The 22,720-nt window shown below is 33.5% G+C and overlaps 1 protein-coding gene across 12 annotated transcripts in view; it reads right to left on the reverse strand.

Annotated features, from left to right (window-relative positions):
- Positions 1-22,720, reverse strand: part of ptpn13 (protein tyrosine phosphatase non-receptor type 13) — a 158,357-nt gene that overhangs the window by 28,019 nt on the left and 107,618 nt on the right. For 4 of the 12 annotated variants that reach the window (XM_087300004.1, XM_087300002.1, XM_088651600.1 and 1 more), the window contains 10 exons: positions 19,994-20,083; positions 17,601-17,708; positions 16,564-16,695; positions 13,809-14,236; positions 9,532-9,675; positions 6,752-6,845; positions 4,415-4,500; positions 3,540-3,684; positions 2,434-2,648; positions 128-226 (listed from right to left, as the gene is read on the reverse strand). In XM_087300004.1, coding sequence (XP_087156130.1) covers positions 128-226; positions 2,434-2,648; positions 3,540-3,684; positions 4,415-4,500; positions 6,752-6,845; positions 9,532-9,675; positions 13,809-14,236; positions 16,564-16,695; positions 17,601-17,708; positions 19,994-20,083 — 1,541 coding nt within the window. 12 annotated transcript variants of the gene reach the window in all.

Here is a 22,720-nt window from a genome sequence, read left to right on the forward strand (position 1 = left end):
TCTGTAAAACTCTAAATAAATAAAATGAAATTATAATTAAATAACTGAAAAAAACACAGCACAATATTCCTTCAGTAATAAAAACATGATGTAGAGGCTTCAGTAAGCCGAAAACAACAAGTCTTACAGTAATAGCAGTGTCCATCTCAGGTAAAATGCCCTGTTCAGGTCTACACAAGTGAAGGGTGACCTCCTGTCCTGTTCCCCGCAGAGCCGAAATCACCTCCTGACATACAAAACAAACACTCTTTAAACAACATCTGCAAATTCTCTTCATTAATACACATGTAGGCTTCTGACAGTTGTAATTTTTTTGTCGCAACTAATGGAGTATACATGGTTCAAAGCTGACAGAAACAAAACTGCCTGAATAAAGCAGACTAAGCTACATTACTGATATTATACGATGTGTGTATGTATTTATATAGAACTACTAGTGCTGTCAAACCAATTAATCCCATCCAATATAAAAGATCACATTTAATAAAGAAACAGGTATGTACTGTGTATATCTTTGTGTAAATATAGTCATGGCTATGATGCATAAAGATGTATACAAATTATATATAAATATTAGTGGTGGGCCGTTATTGGCGTTGATATTTTAGCACAGATGTATACCTGACCGTGAGCCGTCTGACAAAAAAAGGTGCCCTTCTGATTTACTTACTGTACTTCAAAGACACTACTGACTACGCTTACATGGACATCTGTAATCTAGTTATTTGCCTTGATAGACAATAATATAATTAAGGTGTTTACGTGAAGTGCTTTCATGTAAGAGTTTGCTGTAATTTTGGCTGACTTTAACTGCAGTTCGGCAGTTTCACCTTCACTCATGAACATATAAATCATGCCCTTATAACAAACTGGGGTATTAGATGCAAATAAGGAGTAAGGACTGGTGAGAGTGTTATGGAATTTAATAACACACACCAAATGGAAAGAAAAACACTTTGCATCTTGCGAAAATATGGCGAAAAGTCCTAAATGACGGTAATAGTTTGATTGTGGTGTTTACCACAATAATGTCACTAATATCTGCACACTCCACATGTCTTAATTCCATTTCTGTTTAGTTCATTGGTAACACTTTACAATAAGGTTCATTAGTTATTGCATTTACTAACATGAACTAATCATGAACAACACATGTACAGCATTTATTAATCATAATTGAACATTTACTAATGCATTATTGACATTCAAGTCCATGCTTGTTAACATTAGTTAATGCACCATGAGTTAACATGAACTAACAATGAACTACTGTATTTTCATTAACTAACAGTAACTCACATGAACAAATACTGTAGTAGATGTATTGTTCATTGTTTGTTCATGTTAGTAAATAAATTAGCATTAATTAACATTAACTAATGAACTTTATTGTAAAGTGTGACCAGTTCAGTTATAACTTTAGTTTCATTAAGGTAATCAAAAATCTGTTTGGAGCTTATGTAGGCCTAAAGTTCAAAATTTATGTTTAACTGAATAAACAGTTAGTAAACACAAGTACATCTTAATGTAATAATATATTTAAAAACATCTATTTTAGAAACTTTTGTCTTGGATGCGATTAATCGTTTGACAGTACTAATAAATACACGTATTTTTCTCAGTGAATATAAAAATGCAATTAATTAAATAGCAAAAGGATGCTAAAGTACAATAGGTAGCATTATAAAAAAGTCTCAATAGTAAATATCAGTTAATGCGTCAAAATCAGCAGTGAAAAAAGTGTATTATAGTTATAAGCTATAGTTAACTAAAAATACAACATAATTTTATTATCAAATCATTTTAATAAATGATTACAACTTTAATGAAGAAATTAACATTACAGAAGATTATTATATATATATATAATCATAAAATATATATATAAAAATATATAATCATAATTTATATATATATATATATATATATATATATATATATATATATATATATATATATATATATATATATATAAAATATTTATATAAATATGTGTGTGTGTGTGTATATACACACACACACACACATATACATACATACATATACATACACACATATATATATATATATATATATATATATATATATATATATATATATATATATATATATATATATATATATATTTTTTTTTTTTTTTTTGTCATAAAATTGACTTAAATTTGTTAAATTAACTTATGTTAACAAATGAAACCTTACTGTAGAGATTAATAAACCAGGCCTATAAGAAGTTACAGGATGTTCAATAACATGAAACTGTTTGTGTGAAAGTCTTCAAGCTGAAACACAACAATCTAAATATTCTTAAAAAACTGTTTAAGATAATAAATAATTATTCACAATATTTTAAAGAGGCCATGTAATCAATATTGCTCATGTTCATTATCAGGATATATTGAATTACTGAATCTCAGCACATTTATATCTACGTACATGTTGGGACAGGCCCTTGAGTGGCGTCTGGTTGACCCTCAAAATGACGTCGCCTACTTTGATGCGTCCGCTTTCAGCTGCTGGTTGGCCTGGAAAGAGCTTCTTGACACGGACCATACTGGAGCCCAGAGGCTCTCCGGGAATGATTTCCTCGCGGCTGAAGCTGAAGCCCAGGCCGGACGTGTTCTTCAGTAAAGCCACATCAAACGTGTTATCTAGACCAGGTAAACAACAGAAATGCCCATTTACTCTTCCAAAGTTCAAATGCCAGCCCACGGTTCACCTCTGCGGTACCTTTAGCACATTTCATTTGGCAGTCAACAAGTGAGAGGTCAGCTGTGTTTATCAGTGTTACTTCTCTTATGAAAAACTAAATAAATAAATAAAATGGAATAAATAATTTGGAAATAATCACTTATTTCACACCATGTGTTAAGGTAAACATATTTATACTTTCTGGTAGGGATCTACAAAATTTATTATACAGACAAAATTACTAACCTTGTTCAATTTGAATTCATATATTTCTCAAGTGCTGTTAAAAGGGATCTTTTTTTTTTTTACAACACATTTTTTAAAAGTCCAGTGAAATTAACGTTTATTAGATGTTAGTATCAGTATGTTCATTTTAAAGATATCTATAAGCTAGTGTGCTCAAAAACAATGACAAAATTTGAATTTCTAAAATATAAACCTGATAAAAACATCCAAAGCTGACAGTTTGTCACTTCCACCCAAATGGATCAATGATTTTTTTTTTCTTGTCACCTCATACCTCTCAAAAGATCTTCTGACCAATGAAAAGTTCTCTAATAACTGATATTTCCCATTCCGTTCAAGACACATCTCATTTGCTTTTTTAATTTGATGCGCTTGAGCTCAACCACTCTCACTGGCAGAGCTGTGATAAAAACAAAAAAAATATTGGCTTTTTTTTTTTTTTTTTAAATAGGAGGAGCTACTTTATGTCCCACCCTCTCTTAATTTTTGCCTCTTAAAACATAGAATAAAAAAATGCACATTTCAAAGCACTTCAAGGGACCTTTAAGCTATTATGTGCATCATGGCATTTCCATTTCTTTTTTGGTGCATATTCCAGCTGATACCTGCAGTAATGAAGTTGTACTCTTTCTCTGGTGCTGGCGGCTCCTCCACTGTTTTGTTCTGAGGTTCTGAAGTGCCTTGAGGAGTGAGAGGAGCATGAATGCTGTCTTTTGGTGGCTGACCTCTCTCCATCAACAGATGCACCACCTGACAATTGGAATAAATGAATGAATAAATCTATCTATCTGTCTGTCTGTCCGTCCGTCCGTCCGTGTATATATATATATGTTTGTAAAATACACACACACACACATATATATATATATATATATATATATATATATATATATATATATATATAATTATTATTATTATTATAATTATAATAATAATTATTATTATTAATATTATTAGCCCCTCTTGTTTTTTTTTTATTTTTTAAATAATTCCCAATTATGTGTAACAGAGCAAGGACATTTTCACAGCATGTCTGATAATATTTTTTTTCTTCTTGAGAATTACATTTTTAAGTCAAAATTATTAGCACTTTTAAGCTATATATTTTTTTCGATAGTCTAAACCATCATTATAAAATAATTTGCCTAATTACCCTAACCTGCCTAGTTAATCTAATTAACCTAGTTAAGCCTTTAAATGTCACTGTAATCTACATAGAAGTGTCTTGAAAAATATCTAGTCAAATATTATTTACTGTCATGAGGGCAATGCTAAAATAAATCAGTTATTAAAAATAAGTTTTAAAAACTATTATGCTTAGAAATGTGCTGAAACAATTTTCCTTCCATTAAACAGAAATTGGGGAAAAAATAAACAGGGGCGCTAATAATTCTGACTTCAAATGTATATATAAATATATAAAATTAAAAGCCTGAAAGTTGTTCTGGATATAGTGCAGTATTGTATCCTGTGTTCTCACCTGGCCGGTGTCTCGCAGCATCTCTACTGCCTGTTTGTGAGTCGCTCCTTCAAGGCTCTTCCCGTTCACAGCTACCACACGATCCCCTGTAGGACACAACCAATCAATTAAAAAACATATAGTCTTGCTAAAAGTCTTGTGAAAAAGAAATGTCCAGGTTGCTATTATTATAATTAAAATCATTAATGATGATAATAGTTATAAATAACTATCACTATGTACAATGCTCAGCATACAGTAAATGAATACACTCAGTTTGAAAACGAATATTTCATCAATTTCTCAGTTAATCAAGACAATTTAAAATTATTTATTTTACATGTTTTGGTCTAAACAAACATCTAAACAAAACAGTTTGGTTAAACAGTTATATTCTGTAAAATAGAAGTTTGATCACGTAACATCTTTAGGAATAGAATGAAAATACATCTAAATTCAAATGTGATTTAAATGAACTAAATTAACTCAATTTAAAATTCAAGATTAAATGTTATGTTGTTCATGGTTTTCTTGATTTTTCTGCTTTGGAAACATTTCATGTAATATCTTTCCTTATGATATTTATTGAGGTGTACAAATTTTTGTACCGCAATCTTAAGTTATTTGATTAGTTATTCAATTAGTTTCAGTTTTGGCTTTAGTACTGTCAGTCTAATGTAATGTATACATACAACTATCTTATTTTATAGCATCCTTTGAAAAGTATTCATTTAAATGAGAGATCTGTGAAGGGTGTAATCATTTATGCAGAACACTGGATCTCTACATAGATTTACTATAATATTCAAACTATTTGTCCTATGTAGAGATGTAGGATATCAATATTACGCAATATATTGTATTATATTATATATTCAACCCTATAGATACTTTTCATATTTCTGGGTTTCTCAGCTGCAGTAGTCATCATAGTTAGGTAGACTTAAGAGTGCAGGGAGAGTACAACAAATCATTTTTTTACAATCCTATTTGCTGAAATAATAAAAGAAAAACACCTCAATGGTGTTATTAAGACTTTCAGAAAAAGGAAATAAATAGTGTCAGACTGATGATGGCAGCCAGAGGAAAAAATAACATCAAATTTACTGACCACTTTCATTTCCTAACCTATCAGAGCCTTCTTTATATGACAGGTGCTTAATTCAGAGTCACAGCTCTATATCAAGTTTATACAACATGATTCTTCCCTATGCTTTGCCCTCTCTTTCTTAGTTTAAGCATCAATGGGAGAAAGAACTTGGGCATGATTTAGATCAGAAATGGTGGGAAATGGCTGCTGAGAGGGTTAATTCCTCTTTTTCCTGCGCCAGACTGAGTCTAATTCAATTTAAGGTTCTCCATAGAATTCATCTAATGAATGTCAAATTAAGTAAGTTATTCCCAGGCGTGGATGTTTATTGTAATAGGTGCTCTCTGGCTACTAGTGATCATACCCACAGGTTTTATTCTTGTCCAAAGTTGGAAAGTTTTTGGAGTTCTTTCGTTGATACTTTTTCCACAATTTTCGACATTTCTTTTGAACCATGCTCTTTGATAGCTATTTTTGGTGTATCGGCTTTGTTGGACAACCTTTCAAATAAGAATGCTAATGTTCTAGCCTTTGCGTCACTGACAGTCCAAAGACAGATTTTAATACACTGGAAGTCTTCTAAACCGGTCTCATGGTTAGAAGATTTGATGTCTTTTCTATACACGGAAAAATTTTACTTTACATTAAGAGGTTCCGCTGAAAAATTATATTAAACTCAAATAAATTTTGTCAGGAATACTAAACACCTCTTCGCTGATTTATAAGATCTATTTATTTATTTTTATTTATTTATTTTTTAATGTGTGTTATTCATATTATATATATATATATATATATATATATATATATATATATATATATATATATATATATTGATTCAGTTGTTTTGATAATTCTTGTATGTGCTAATGTTGTTGTTGTGTGTTTTTTTTTTTATTCTCCTCCTTGGGGGTGGGATGGGGGGACTGAGGGTTTTTGAATGTTCTTGTTTACCCTTAGTTAGTGTTAAAAAGAAAAAATGTGTAAATTAATGAAAAAGTGGTATTTTTTAGTAGACTGCACAAAAACAAAAAAAATAAAAATGACTGTCCACCCCCATAGACATAGTGGTAATTAAATTTTATGTAATTTGATGCAAAGATGATATAATACATACATAAATACATACAAATGTTCATACATTTTCTTTAAAAACATAAATATTAAAAACTTTCAAAGATTTAAGATTAAAATGACGGTTAAAAGCATCATAAAGGTCTTGTGTAAAGGGTCCATATTGTTTTTAGCAGTTCTAATGAACTTTTCACCTTTCTTTATCCTCCCATCCTGCTCTGCAGCTCCTTTAGGAATGACTCCTTTAACGTAAATCCCTCCATGCTTCAACGATGTGTTTGATCCACCCTAAGACAGAAAAAACAAGTTAATATACCTACAGAGAACAGCATCACCGGAAGAAAACCTGCTAATAATCTGTTTTGGATGTGCGTTAAATCAACTGGACATTCTCATTTTATTATATCTAAATCATAGATGCATTCTCTGGATTAAACCATCTAAAAAAAAAAGCAGCGACCCCCATCCTTACAAACATAAAGAGCAAACCACCTGATTTCTGGACTTGATTAATGCATTTCACTACAGTATTTTTAAAATACTGACATTTAAAAAAAAACTATTAAATCACAAAATAAAAAAAGCCACAAGCTAATAAATCTCAGGAAAGCTTCACTGCAAAATCACACCGCAGACAAGTAAATGCAAATCCATGCAGGCATTAGTGCTTCTCCATTAAAGGGGTAGTTCACCCAGAAATTTAAATATCCTGTTAATTTACTCATCCACAGGCCATCAAACATGTAGACGGCTTTTTATTTTTCAGTAGAACATTAGGGAAGATTTGTAGATTAATTTGTGGTCCTTTGTGATTCATATAACAGCAGTGAATGGTGATTTTCGATTAAAAATAAACACATACAAAAGAGTCCAAATCAATCCCCTTGGTTCCTGATGGCACACTGAGGTCTTGTGAATTTAAACGATTAGTCCATGTAAGAAACTGAACATTATTTACAATTTTATTAATCCAGAGCCTGGTCAAACATTTATCTGCACATGTGTGAATGTTGCCCGGTCGATTTAAATGACGAATGTGTTGCATACAAATTACGCAATTACCAATACACCTATCAACAAACTGCATCACCTGACCTCCAGTCCAATCGCGCTCCCTCATGCTTTCATCATTAAGGTTGCGTGTTCACCAAAGCATTTTTTTACCAAGCCGACCAATCACAGAGCTTGCGCTATGCGTCATTGCGATGTACAGTTGCAATTTTTGAGAGGTGCACATCAGCATCTGTGTCAGCCACGACGAGGGGTATGCGACTTGACCATCCGTGTGCGCTTGACGCAGAAGTATAAATCAGCCTTTAGCTTTAGTGGGTGACTATGTGAGAGTTGTAGAGAACTAGCCGCTGGGTAGCGTTCTTAGATTTTTTGTGTTGTTTCTAGTCCAAACATCTACAAATTTTAAGACATGTATTTTGTAAACAAGTAAAAAAGACAGATTATTTTATAAAATAAGTTTTTCCTCAAAACAAGCAAAATAATCTGCCAATGGGGTCAGCAAAATAATCTTGCTTTTCCTTTTGACATAAGATTATTTAGTTTACCCCATTGACATGTTTTGGTTGTCTAGAAAATGCTTTAAAAAAAATAAAAATAAAAAAAAATTAAAAAGCAGCCTAAAGTGACAGGATTTTTTTTTTTTTGTCTTGTTTCTAGTCCAAATATCTAAAATTTCTAATAATCAAGAAAAAAATTCTACATGTTCTATAAATTTTCTATAGATTATTTTAATAAATAAAATGTTAATTTTAAATGTTAGTATTGTAAAGGGAGTTTTTCCTCAAAACAAGCTAATATAACCTTTTGACATAAGATTATTTAGCTTGCCCCATTCGGCAGACCACTTTGCTTGTTTTAAGGAAAAACTGTCTTAAAACAATGTTCTGCTTGTCTAAAACTGATTCTTGATTTAAGATTTTTTTGGATTAACACTAATAATAAACGATGTTCAATTTCTTACACAGGCTAATCATTCCACTCCAGAAGACCATAGTGTATCATCAGGAGCCACACTGCACTTGTACTTAGATTTTAGTTTAATTTGTAATTAGAGATTCTAGTCCAAGTATCTAAAAACTTAGATATTTTTTTTTTAATAGAATATTAGATATAAGATATTTTAGATATATTATAGAATATTAGATATTAGATTTTTTTTATATGGAATTTTCTAGACAAGCAAAACATACTGTCTTGTTTTAAGATATAAAATGCCAAAATTAAGTGAGTTTTTCCTTAAAACAAGTTAAATAATCTTCCAATGGGGTAAGCAAAATAATCTTATGTCAAAAGGAAAAACAAGATTATTTTGCTGACCCCATTGGAAGATTATTTTGCTTGTTTTAAGGAAAAACTCATTTATTATTGGCTTATTATTTCTGAAAACAAGACGATATGTTTTGCTTGCCAAAAAAATGTTTCTTGATATAAGAACTTTGAAATATTTGGACTAGAAACAAGACAAAAAAGCATTTTTTGCAGTGCACGGCTATTGATTTGGACTCATTTTAGTTTGTATATTTATTTTTAATCTCAAAAACTTGTCATCATTCAGTGCCATTATATTAATCCAAAAAACAGCAAGTTCAGCTAAAAATCTTCTTCAATGTTCTACGGAAGAACAAAAAACTACATCTTGTATGAGGTGTGGGTAAGCAAATTAACAAGGACTTTTTGATTTTGGGTGAACTATCCCTTTTAAAAACACAATTCATCTGCATCTGTGCGTGCATCTGCACTCGTCTTTACCTACTGTGTTTGGCTTTTACCGTTAGTGAAGGAGCCAACTCAAATGCCTGAAAAAATCTGCATGCAAAGAGTCAAATCTACTTTCCCAAAACTGAAGCCAAGCGAGGAGCTTCAAAAAGGAGCGACGGCTAAGGGCACAAAAACAACACACACACACACACACAAAAAGTAAGTAAAAGAGGAATAAAGAAGAAAAACAAAGAGCGGAAACCTTTCCAAACAGTACCGTGACACTAATGCCCAGACTGCTGTCTATTTTAGACAGCTCAATGTCAAATAGATCTCCAGGGTGGAGGCTATTGACGTCTGGGCTACTAGCACTTAAAGTCTCCGTGATGGTGATGGGAGAAACCCCCTGTAAACAGAGAAGACCGATGTAAATATGAGGCCGTGCACATGCAAGGGACAAAGGTTAATGCTGTCGACATGCAAAACTGCATTGCATTTACATTCAGAAATGCAATCGGTCAGAAAAAAAAAAAGCAAGAGCAGTAAGTGTGTGTTTACTGATATCTAAAACATTTGGCATTGGAAGCCAGTCAATGCTAACCCTAAACAGTGATAAGAGAGCTCTTAAGAAATATGTAATCGATGTTTGTCAAATTAAATACATAAAATAAGGAGGTATTTCAAATTTGACTTTGTCTGTTTTCACCTGGTATGAACATTTATTAAAATTGACGTGGCAGCATGAGTGTTTAAAGTACACTACAATCAACTGATTATGTTTTTGACTACCTCTGAAGGTGGATTAAAGTTCAAAAAGACCTTATCTGAGACTTCTTTGCACCTGTATTTATCTTGTCTACTTGTTATTGGATTGGCAGAGATGAACGTTAAAAGGAAGTGTCAATAAGAGGCCTTTTTGGTATTGAGTATTTGGTCAGTCAACTGGCTGTGCTGTTTATCCACGTTCACACAGGTTGCTTACTCATTCATTTCAAGTTGTTAGATCGTAAGGTTTTGTCATGCCGAGTTCAGACTGCATGATTTTAGCCCTGATTTCGACTCGCCGACAGGTTTCGAGAAATCACAGGCAAATCGGTGCTCGTTTATGTGAGTAACAATCACACAGTGTGAACTATCAAAGACGTGATCTGAGAGAATCGCTGATGAGTAGGGCCAGACGGAATCTGCGGACGTTTTTTGCTATTTCTGCTGAGAATTTAGGTAAAAATCTGCGGATTTCTGCGGAATTATTTTGGGAGTATCAGCGGAGTATCATAACTTACACTTTAATACAGTAAGTAAAAAGTAATAAATTACTGAATAAAAACTGAATAAATTCCGATTTACACATTTACTCAAGTAAATAAACAGATTTTATAATGGGCTAAAAAACTGCAGAAATCTGCGGAATTCTGCGGAAAATCTGCGGAATTCTGCGCGCGCAGATTCCGGGTGGGCCTACTGATGAATCGCCGACACCCATGAGATATTTGGCGTGCTAAATATCTGGATCTGTCGATGATTCAAAATCAAGCCTTGTGAAATGAGTTCTGATTGAAAATAACATCTGCGATCACCAACAGCCAATGAGAAAGCAGCATTCACTAGTGTGGGTATCTGCAGGACAGCGGGAGATTCGGGGAGAGGTTAAAATTGCTTCTTTTAGGTCTATTTGGACCCAAGAAATCAAGGAAAACCTAGTGTAAATTTGGCAGAGCACCCGAGTCTTGATGTGTGATCTGAGCAATACCACAACCGGGTCGAAAAAGAAAAAGGTTGGAGAGAAATTGCTAATTCCCTTCAAACCCAGGTGAGCAAAATAAGTACAATTTCTACCCCACTAAAAGCTTCTTTCTTACTATGTAGTTAATAACAAAATCTATACTACGTGACCTCACTTTATTTCCATGTCACTTCTTGCATGTGTTTGTTTGTGATACGTAGTTTGCAGACCAAGACAAAATTGTCGGCGATTCTTCTATTGTAAAGTCATGCAGTGTGAAAGCCCCTGTCGCTTCTGTCTCCATCATGCAGTGTAAACACAGCAGCGAAGGAACGCTATACCAGAGCAGATGCAGTGTGAAAACATCTGTGACACGACTACTTTGAAACTCATGCAGTCTAAACTCGGCATTAGTAAAGGAAAGTTAAAGATGTACAAGAACGCATTAAATTGAAAAAATATGACACAAGCGATCGTTAGTAATATTTCAAATAAATTATATTAATTTAACGTTCTATTCATCAAAGAATATTGAAAAATAATCTCATGTTACAATATTAAATTACAATATTTGTACATAAATTCAGTTATAATTTTTATTTTAAAAAATTATTTGTTTGTTTTAGAACAGCAAATCATGCTATAAAACTTTCTTAAGAAAGTGAGACTGATTTGAGGAGAATGAAAATTCAGATCATTTGTTTATGTCTGTAAAATATAAGTGATTATGTTTAAGTCAGTAATACACATACATTTTTTTATTATTATTATTATTATTTTTATAAAAAGAATACATTTTAGGGACCTTTTCCTAAGATATCACCATTAAAAATGAAAACATATTAAAAATCCAACATATGTCAACCAAAAATTCATATTTACTGTTAACTCACAATATGTAGAGATGTACGTATGTGACTTCTGCAAGCATTATTATTTTTCTATTTGACTTTAGATTAAAACAGTGGTCTTTAGTGAATCATAAAATGCAAGTTGAAGGATACCGACACCTTAACCCTTTATAGTGCACTCACTCAACTACTCAATGGTAAAAGCTTGGAGCGTTACTAAAGAGTTATTACAAGAATTTAGAAACATACAGTTGAAGTCTTTAGCTTCCCTGAATTATCAGCCCCCGATTTATCTTTTCCCCAATTTCTCTTTAACAGAAAGAAGATTTTTTCAACCCATAATAGTTTTAATAACTTATTTCTAATAACTGATTTATTTTCTCTATGCCATGATAACAGTAAATAATATTTTACTATATATTTCTTCTTTTATACAGCTTAAAGTGACATTTAAAGGCTTAACTAGGTTAATTAGATTAACTAGGCAGGTTAGGGTAATTAGGCAAGTTATTGTATAATGATGGTTTGGTATAAAAAATGGATTAAAGGGGCTAATATTTCGTAGTTAAAATGTTTGTTTTTTTTTTTATTAAAAACTGGTTTTAATCTAGCCGAAACAAAACAAATAAGACTTTCTCCAGAAAAGTCTTGGGAAATATAAAAAAATAAAAAAATAAATAATAATAAAAACAAAGGGGGGACTAATAATTCTAAATTTAACTGTATATATATATATATATATATATATATATTTTTTTTTTAATGGTACAATTAACACTCGTTAATAATATACACTCCTCGTTAATAACACTCCTAATAATATATTGATGTCTAATGAATCAAAACATCTGTTCTCTGAAATAAACATTTTTTTAAATCACACCTCAATGTATCTTCCACACTGAAAAAAAAAAAAAAAAAGTTGACTTAACATTACCGCAACAAACTTCAGGGCATTTTATTTTACTCAACTCAAATTGAGTCAAGTGCGGTAGTTGGGTTGAAGGTAGAGTCAACACAAAAATGTCCTGAAGCTGGTTGCTTTAAAATTTGAGTCAACTTTTTTTTTTTTTCAGTGCTGAGCAATGGGTTTAATTTTATTCACTGATATGCTTGTCTTGTTTCTCGCAAATATTAAATTGCATTTTATGAATCACCAAAGCCTTATTTAATGAATACAAAAGTCACCTACAATACATCAAGAATGGCCTGATGCTCAATGAATTACCAGCAAATTTGTGTGTATTTACAGTGCTCAGCATAATTGAGCACACCCCATTTTAAAAAGTAATATTTTTATCAATTTCTCAGTGACCATGGGTAATTTATATTGGTGTATGTGAACAAAACAGATTTATTAAACAGATATATTTATTAAAATAATATTTTAGTCAAAGAACATCTTTAGAAGTTGAAAGATTATACAATTAAATTCAAGCAAAATATTGCAAGAAAAATGCAAACTATAAAATTTCAACCAATTTTTTTTTTTTTGCTTCTCTTAATTTTTGCAATTTTTTTTTAAATGTAATTCAATATTTTTCCTAACATATAAATTAGGGCTACTCATTTTTAAACCGTTATCATAAGTTATATTGTTAGATAAGCTCCAGATTTGGCATCAGTACTGGCTAATCTAATGTATATAATGTAATCTAATTTAATATAATATTGTAAAGCTTCCTATAGAAAAAATATTAATTTAAATGAGAGATTTGTGGGGGGGTGTACTCATATACGCTGAGCACTAAAGTGAAAATCCCCATGTAGTGAACTTTAAAAAAGGAATGCAATAAGCGAACGAAAACGGTCCTAATATTTTAAAAAAGATCAATTTAATACTTTTGGATAAAGTTAAAACATGTTTAAAAGCACACATAATCATATCAAACTGACTATAATCACAAACGCAAACTTGAGGTGAGAGTCAAAGTTCACTTAAATCACTACAGAGAGTGAGTCTACCTTTTTAGTCTTTAATTTGTCTTGGCTATTCGAGTACGTGTCTTCATCCATGTCTGAATCCCCTCGGTCGGAGTATTCCAGTTCTTTCGGGACGTCGGCGGCTTTAGCTTTTCTGGTTTTAGGAGGCAAAGCTGGTGGCATGGCTTCAATAGAAGGTTTGATGTCTGCAGGGAGAGCTTGTGCTGCTACGGGACCCTCCATGGGAATGTTTTTGTGGAATCCATTGAGGTGTGTTTGCTGGAGGCCGGCACTTTCCGTCTTGGAGTCCTGTGAGCTGATGCTGCCCTGCCGAATGGACTGAGGTGGCGAAGTTTTGCTGGCTGTAAAAGGAGGGCTCGGGGAGCGGGTATGATCTTCAGAGGATGAGTCCATGTCTAATTCTTGGATTTGTGTGGCTGGATTATAGTGATGGGCTCCAGAAGGAGAGTCTAAGAGAGGGAAGATTTACATTGAGATTTAGTGGAAATTTTTTTTAGCTATGGCATCATGATATTGGAAAAAATTAATTTAATTTGCAGCAATTTATATTTAAATATAAAAGCAGTTTCACTAGATGAGTTGAAAAGTTTGTAAAGAATAATAATTTTTAGATTGATTCTGAAGTGGATATAGCTGCATAATCAAAAAGTTAAATACAGAGCGTCACGGGGGGCAAGTGGGTAGCATGATCGCCTCACAGCAAGAAGGTCTCTGGTTCGAGCCATGGTATTTCTGTGTGGAGTTTGCATGTTCTCCCCGTGTTTGTGTGGGTTTCCTCTGGGTGCTCCGGTTTCCCTCCACAAGTCCAAAGATAAATGGGTAAGCTAAACTGTCCATAGTGTATGTGCTTGAACGAGTGTGTATGGATGTTTCCAAGTGATGGGTTAAAACATCCGCTGCGTAAAACATATGCTGGATAAGTTGGCGGTTCATTCCGCTATGTCGACCCCTGATTAATAAAAGGACTAAGGTGAAAAGAAAATGAATAAATGAGTAAAGTTTAATACAACACTTGCAAATACACAATGATTTATGATTTCCTGGGGAGTCAAACGGTATCCAGCAACACTAAATACTCCATTTCTGACTTGATGGCCTTAAACATCTAGCACAGGGTAACTTTCTTATAAAGGGCCAAAAACCCTACTTGATTGAGGACTGTGGTTCGAAGTTAAATATACCAAATCATATTACATTAAATTTCCCATAGGTTATTTCCTTATTTATTTGTTAATATTTTAAAATAACTAGACAACTTTGCTTTTATCATATTAATTAATGATGCAGTATCATTTTTAACACTTTATGATGAACTTATTATAGTAAAAACATAAACAATCCCATTTATAACACAATGGAGTTCAATGCCCAATATAGTAGTCGAGCTACTTATACCTTTGCTTTGATTTGTTCGGCGATGTCTTGTGCATAGTCCTTAGTCAAGTGACAGTATTGACATTTTTTAAAAGTCTGATTCATTTACAACATTTAAATGAAACATTTCTCAGGTAAACTAAGAAACAAAAGGTTACATTAAAATGGACAATCTCTTTCAAAGATATTCACCACAACCAACTACTCATCATTCTCCCTCTCCTTTGAGATGGGATAGAGCTCCAAACCATTTACCATGGGCCAACTCTGGCCCACAGGCCTTACTTTAGGCACCTCTGATTTAGCCGGTATGTTAACAGTCACAAGTTCAGATATATAAGAAGGTGCCAGACCATTTTAAACAATAAATAAAAAGAGTAAAATTTTAAACTACTCTAAAACATAACGGCAAACCAGTGCAGAGAGAGTTAGACAAGGCCAATGTGTTTACATTTACGAGTGCCAGTAAGAAGTCTAGCAGCTGTGGTTTGGACCACTTGTAGGCAATTTATATAGGATTGACCAATACCTTTATAAGTCACAGTAGTCCACACATGAAGATAGAAATGCACGTATTACTCTCTTTCCTCACGTCCGTTTTACAAACCTTCAATGTTCTGATTTGCTAGTGGTTATGTGTATTTGAGTGTCTAAAACTTAAAATAAACTTTAATTGAAAAATCTGATTAATTGTGGGGTGACACATTGATTTGACTCAGTGATTAGCACTGTCGCCTCACAGCAAGAAGGTTGCTGGTTCAGGTCCCAGCTAGGCCAGTTAACATTTCTGTGTAGAGTTTGTATGTTCTCCCTGTGTTAGCGTGGGTTTCCCCCACAGTCCAAAGACATGCGGTATAGGTGAATTGGATGAACTGGCAGTGAGCTCCTTTTTCTATCTCTCAGTGCGAGACGTCAGATTTGATTCTAACGCTTTAATCACACTGGTGTGATCGTACGCATGTATGGGAAAGGGACATGCAAAACCAACAGCCAGCAATAAAAACCTTTTATGCTGGGCTCAGCGAGAACACTGCATACTAATCAATGTAAATGTAAGAATAAAGGCAGATTACCAGTTGAACGTGCAGAATTTGCCTAAATTATATCTTCAGCATTTGGTATAAACCAGCCATGTTGGCCAATCAGAAAGAAGAAAACACGTGCACGCTGACGTCATGATACAAAAACTCCAGTTGTAGTGTCCACATGATTACATTATACCAAGAGTTTTGAAAAATCTTCACCCTGGCCGGAATTTTCAGAAAGTTTCGGTTTCAGTCACCTGATACCACATTATCGTGTGGACAAACAGAGGTTTTGTAAATACTTGTGTTTGAGTGGCCTTAGTTCTTTCAAAATGGCAACTAACAAAAATTTTAGTAATAGGTATTACTTCCATTACCTGGAAACAGTCTCTCCTTTGGCTGAGAGACCACCAGTGAGACATCATCAGGGGCGCTTTGCAGCATCTCCACCACAGTAGTGTGAGAGAGGCTTTCCAGACTGACATCATTCACGCTTAACAGTCTGTCACCTGTAGCAAAAGCCGAAATGTAGCTTACACTGAAGATTACACATAAGCTTATTTGGTACAATCGAGGGACAAAACAAATGTCCTGAGACAGAGATATCATTACTTCAAACTTAAAACATTAATAATAATAAAAAAGTATAACTTGAAATTAATTGTACTACAACTACAACTTACTGTTAGACTTAAAGTTAATGGTTCAACCAAAACAGGCAATTCTGTCATCATTTACTCAGCCTTCACTTGTTCCAAACCTGTTTAAACTTTCTTTTGGTGAGCACACAATAAGATGTTTTGAAGAATGTTGGAAACCTGTCACCATTAATTTCCACAGTATTTATTTTTCTCACTGTGGAAGTCAATGGTTACAGGTTTTCATCTTTCTTTAAAATATCTTCTTTTGTGTTTAGAAGACAGAAACTCAATGTTTGGAAGCACTTGGGGGAGAGTAAATAGAGTTCATTTCATTTTGGGTAAATTATGCCTTTAACTCAACAATGAGTGTGTGCGAACACTGGTTTTTAATGTGTAAACAATATTTGAGAGAATTCGGGTTTTTTTTGTGTGTGTGTACATAGAAATTGTGAAAGTGTTGTGTTCATATATTTGTGGAGTGTATACATACACACTGTACATAGACAAAGACACACTACTGCACCCAATTTAAGTCATTCTGCATCCCTATTTGTAAGTTGCTAATGCCCCCTAGGGGCCTAATAAGATTAGGAAAATTAAGATTAAGATTAAGAAAATAAGATCATAATTTGCTTTGATATGCGGATGCAAAATGTTCATTATAGTGCTTTGGATATTTAAGGAACAAGTTCCTACAAATTCTATCAATTGATGTGACTTGCTAAATACAAAATACAGAATAAGGAGTTTAAAATACAGGGTTTTTTTCATACCTGGTTTCAGCAAGCCGTTGAGGTCTGCTGGTCCGCCAGGTGTGATTGAGCTGATGAAGGTGCCGAGGTCCTGACGGCCTGAACTCTCTCCTCCAACAACCTGAAAACCTGTAGCGCCACACACACATCATTCTACTGCTACAAAAAAGCAGTGATCAGTGGTTCAAATTATTAATACAAACTATGATAGTCTCTCTGTCTGTTCCTGTTCTGGAATTATTCAGAATGAAAATCAGAAACACCTCCAACGTCTCCGAACACACAGTCAAGCTCAAAATTGTTCATTACCCTGGCAAACTCTGACTTAAAGTAACTTTTATTCAAAAAAGCAAATTTTTTTTTTTTTTTTTTACTGGAAATGACACAGGCTTCACCCAATAGGTAAAGGGTCAAGAAACACCAAAACACATTTTTTGAGATGTTAACAGACATATACGTGTCACACATTGCTAAAAACACTATTAGGACACATAATTCACAAAAAAAGTGAAAATTTGTTGTTTTTGCATTATTTCAAGCAAATTTGTTCTTCTGGTTTGAAAAGAAATGTAAAAGCTGCTTCACAGCGACTATATCCTTGAGTAAAATCCAGCATTGTAGACTGGATGTCTGTACCGGCGTATACAACGTGACGTCTTTGAGCTTTCAGCATTAGTTTATGAGCAGGACTTGGTTCAAACCAATCAGTGCGCTCTATTGTGTATGAGGTGCTTCATTAATATGCATGATAGCTTCGAAGACTGTTTTACCTGTAACAATGTTCAGACGGCAGAGAGACGGCACGTTGTGTTGCCAATCCTTATTAATAAAGTGGAAGAAGAAGAATTGTTCAGAGATATGGGTTATCAGTGTTGTTTATAAATATGCTGTAATGAAGGTTTTGTTTTCATTTCCCTGCTATGCGAGCGCAGCTGGAAGCTCATATGGATTACAGGGGCCTGCTAACATGTGACAAATATACGTTTGTAAGGAACATTTTTTGAATCTGTAAATGGTGAAATCTGGATTTGCAGCTAGTCTCCTTTTAGATTTTCCTGTCTCTACAGATTTGGTAAGTGTGCGATCAATGTTCTTTGTTTGTTTATTCAGAGGCAAAGTTAGTATGATCAGCAGTACTCTTTCAGTTTTTAAAGACAGACCTTAGTCAAAACTATTAACGTACTAAGTTTACAGTACGCTATTATCACTACAATATTATGGACTGAAAGATCTGCTGTAAATGCTGGGGGTGGGGGGGGGGGGTCATGGCCCTTTAATAAGATGATGTACAAGAGGCATCATTGTGTAAATAACATATTTCTCAGCTTTTATTTACATTTGAACAAAACATTTAAGTCAAAATCGGCCAGGGAATAAATAATTTTAGGCTTGGCTACCCATCTCTTGGGAACATCCATACACACCCATACACTACGGACAATTTAGCCTACCAAATTCACCTGTACCGCATGTCTTTGGACTGTGGGGGAAACCGGAGCACCCATGGGAAACTCACGCGTACGCAGGGAGAACATGCAAACTGCGCACAGAAACGCCAACTGAGCCAGCCGAGGCTTGTACCAGCGACCTTCTTGCTGTGAGGCGACAGAATTACCTACTGCACCACTGCGTTGCCAATTTTTGGCAATAATTTGAGGCTGTTGAATGCAGTCTAAGTGCTGTTAAAAGCATTATTAAAAATAATAATTGAAAGCATTAAAAATCATTTAAAACAAATGAACGATTTAAAGAACTGTAACATTACTGATCTCACATTGAATTAAAAGGATAGTTCACCCAAAAATTAAAACTCACTCGCCTTCAAGTGGTAAAAATAAAAATAAAACAAACGCTGCTCATCGCTAAATAACTATAATAACTTTAATCAGAATAAATGCATATTAAAGTATATATTGAACAAGATTTGATAATTAAATTAGTTTATTAGGCTAATCTTTTTAATAGGCTAATCTGTTTAACAGATTCTGTTTTATGCTATATTTTATATCATTTGTAACGTCCCTCTTTTTACCATATTATTGTTTCAGCTGTTTATCTTTTCTGAAACACATTTAGGAGTTTGGAAACATTTTGCTATTTGGTCTAATTACAGTGCAAACATTGGTTGTTTTACATCCCAGTGTTGACAGATCTGATCAGTGATGGACACAATCTCTCACATTCAGTCTGAATTCTGATAAGACACTTCACTGCATGTCACCATTGACAGTGGATAGAAAGCAGTTCAGCTTCATTAATCAGTGTGTGTGTATATGAGGACTGCCAGATCTCTGCTATCAATCACACTATGCTTTACTTCAATGTGTCTATGTGTGTGAGTGAGTGTGTGCGTGTGTGTGTGTGTGAGGAGCTCTGTCCTGACTGGATGTGCAGCAGAGGGTGTTGTTACTCACCCAGGCCGTACTTTACGTCTTTCTTCAGATTTACAGTCTGTATCTCTCGCTCTGGGGAGGGTAAAGCTTGCACTTTTTTCTTCAGGGAATCTGTGGGTGGGAAAACAGCAGAGGGGATGAAGTGATTTGTGTTTTTAAAATAGTGCATTTGAATTTATGCATCGACACACTGAGAGTTAACAACCAGTGTCAGAATGAAAAAGAGTATGGTCCATTCACACGTGTACAAAACATGCATCACAAAAATTTGGTATTAAGGATGTAAAGATTCACCATGAACGGGTTGAAAATTGATTCAAATATGTGATGATTCAAAGAAGTGGAAAAGTTGAACAAATCTTTTTTAAACAGAGGGGGCGCTGTGTTTACAGGCGCAAACTCGCTTTACCTGCACATCAAAAAATGTGCAGCATTTAAGAAAGAAATTAAACAGCCCTTCAACCTTAAATTTGTTTCAAATAATTTGGTTAAAAAAATAGTGACTAAATCGTATAATAGTATAGTGAATCGTATCAAATTGTGAGTCAGGTGAATCATTACATCAATCCATATTTGATAGAAATAAAACTTTGTAAATATAAAATAACTAGCACCTTTAAAGGATTTATTAATCTCTAAAATGCACATGTTATCAAACCCAATTATTTTTATTAAAATTATAGATTCTTAATTAGATTGTGTATTCTTAAAGGTGTGTTATGCAAGTTTGATACCTAGTGGTTGAGCTAGGTATTGTGTTCCTGGATCAAAACTAACACAAGCGCAGGTTGCCAGATTGACCAACTGGAGCAAGTCTGACTATTGAGTCTAAAGGCTAATTTAAGTTGTGTTCTAAATAAAAGCAACGAAATGCGACAGAAGGAATATCTTCCTAGTTAAATGAAGTTTTTGTCCAAACCAACACCTCGAATTGATATGTTAGAAACGGCTTTAATTCTTGCAGCTGAACAACAGGATAAACTGACAGTTCTGTTTATCTCAGGTACACCTAATGTGCTTTATTCAGTGTTAAATGCTAACAATGTGAGTTTGAATGCCATTATACATCACATTTATTGCCATACTACTGAAAGCAGCAGCAGATAGTTCACCTCAGATCTTGAAAATAAAATAAACCGAAATAAAAGTTTAAATCTGAAATTAAACTTTAGAACTCTGAAATAATGCAGACCAACACATATCAGTGATACTGCATCTATATTTAATAATAATAATATTTAATATTAAGACAGGATTACGCTCGTAATATTTATATTATTTGCTAATTAATAACCTAATGTGGAACTCTGAATCTGCGTCTCATTTTGGAGTCTGCTATTGTCCACTGGAGGTCGTATTTCGGTCATGAGTGCATGCTTTGAGAACCTTTCTGACTGAATGAATGAAATACGTGGTTTTCCACCAAGGCAACCCAGGGCGCTGCAATATAATTAGCTAAAATGGCATTGGACAGATTAAAAGAACCAAACCAAAGACAGTGTTCGTTCCAGCATAAAAAGTACATTTCTAAAGCAGAATATCTGACTTCAGGATTGCTTTTTAGATAAACAAAAATGTTCACTTGGTTTCTTAAGTATCTGCCTATTATGCACATACCATAAATATATTATGGTATTTTTATTCAAAAGAGTCAAAAATTTTAATATAGCACATTTGTTTAATATTTACTGTGATAGTAACAATAGTTAGTCAAAGTTGAAATAATATACAATATTTATACGTTGTATTACTAATGTGTGTTTGCAAATGATACATTTTATAACATATATAACATTTATAAACTACATCAATATTTTTTTTTTCAAAAATTGGAAATTAAGACCATGTTTCATGAAGATTTTTTGTAATTTTCCTACTGTACACAACTAAAACGCGATTTTTGAATAGTAACATGCATTGATACGGGTATAATTTGGACAACTACAAGGGATAGTTTATTTAAAAAAGGAAAATTGACCCATTATTCACTCAACCTCAATGGTTCCTTTGTGAGTTTCTTTATTGTGTTGGAACACCAATTAATATACATTAAAGGAAGCTGAAAACCTGTAACCATTGACTTTCACAATAGGAAAAACAAATACTATGGAAGTCAATGGTTACAGGTTTCCAGCTTTCTTCACAATATCTTCTTTTGTGTTTAACAGATAAAAGAAACCCAAACAGATATGAAACAAATAAAGGGTGAATAAATAATGGCAGAATTTGCAGTTTTATGGTGAACTATGCCTTTAAGCCGGTTTGATCAATATATCTGACATTTTCAGATTGCAGATTTTCAAATAGTTAAATTTCAGCCATATTGTCCCATTCTTACAAACCATACATATTCTCCAAATCCAAAAGTAAAACTTGACTGAAAAAAAAAATAGATTTATGACTGGTGTTATAATATACAGTACATGTTCTATAGAAATTAAACAGCTCTTTCAGAGAAAGAGAGAAAAAAACTAGCATAAACAGTCTTTCTATAAGCTGTACTGATCGGTCACTAACTAGTGTTTGGGTGCTTTGGGACAGCATTATGTTTTGGCCCGGCTGCGATGTACTTTACTAACAGCCGAGACAAGAGATTAGCTCTTAGCAAGGCCGTATATCAGCGCTGCTAAAAACACACAGCTTACCGAAGCAAAAAATAAAGAGTGTGAGCCAGAAAGAAATGCCAATGAAACTTGAGCCGAGAGAAGAGAAGCGCGTTAGAAAACAACAGAGAATGTTGAATTTGGC

The sequence above is a fragment of the Danio rerio genome, chromosome 21 (assembly GCF_052040795.2).
Source record: "Danio rerio strain M-AB ecotype USA chromosome 21, GRCz13ab, whole genome shotgun sequence".
NCBI lineage: Eukaryota > Metazoa > Chordata > Actinopteri > Cypriniformes > Danionidae > Danio > Danio rerio.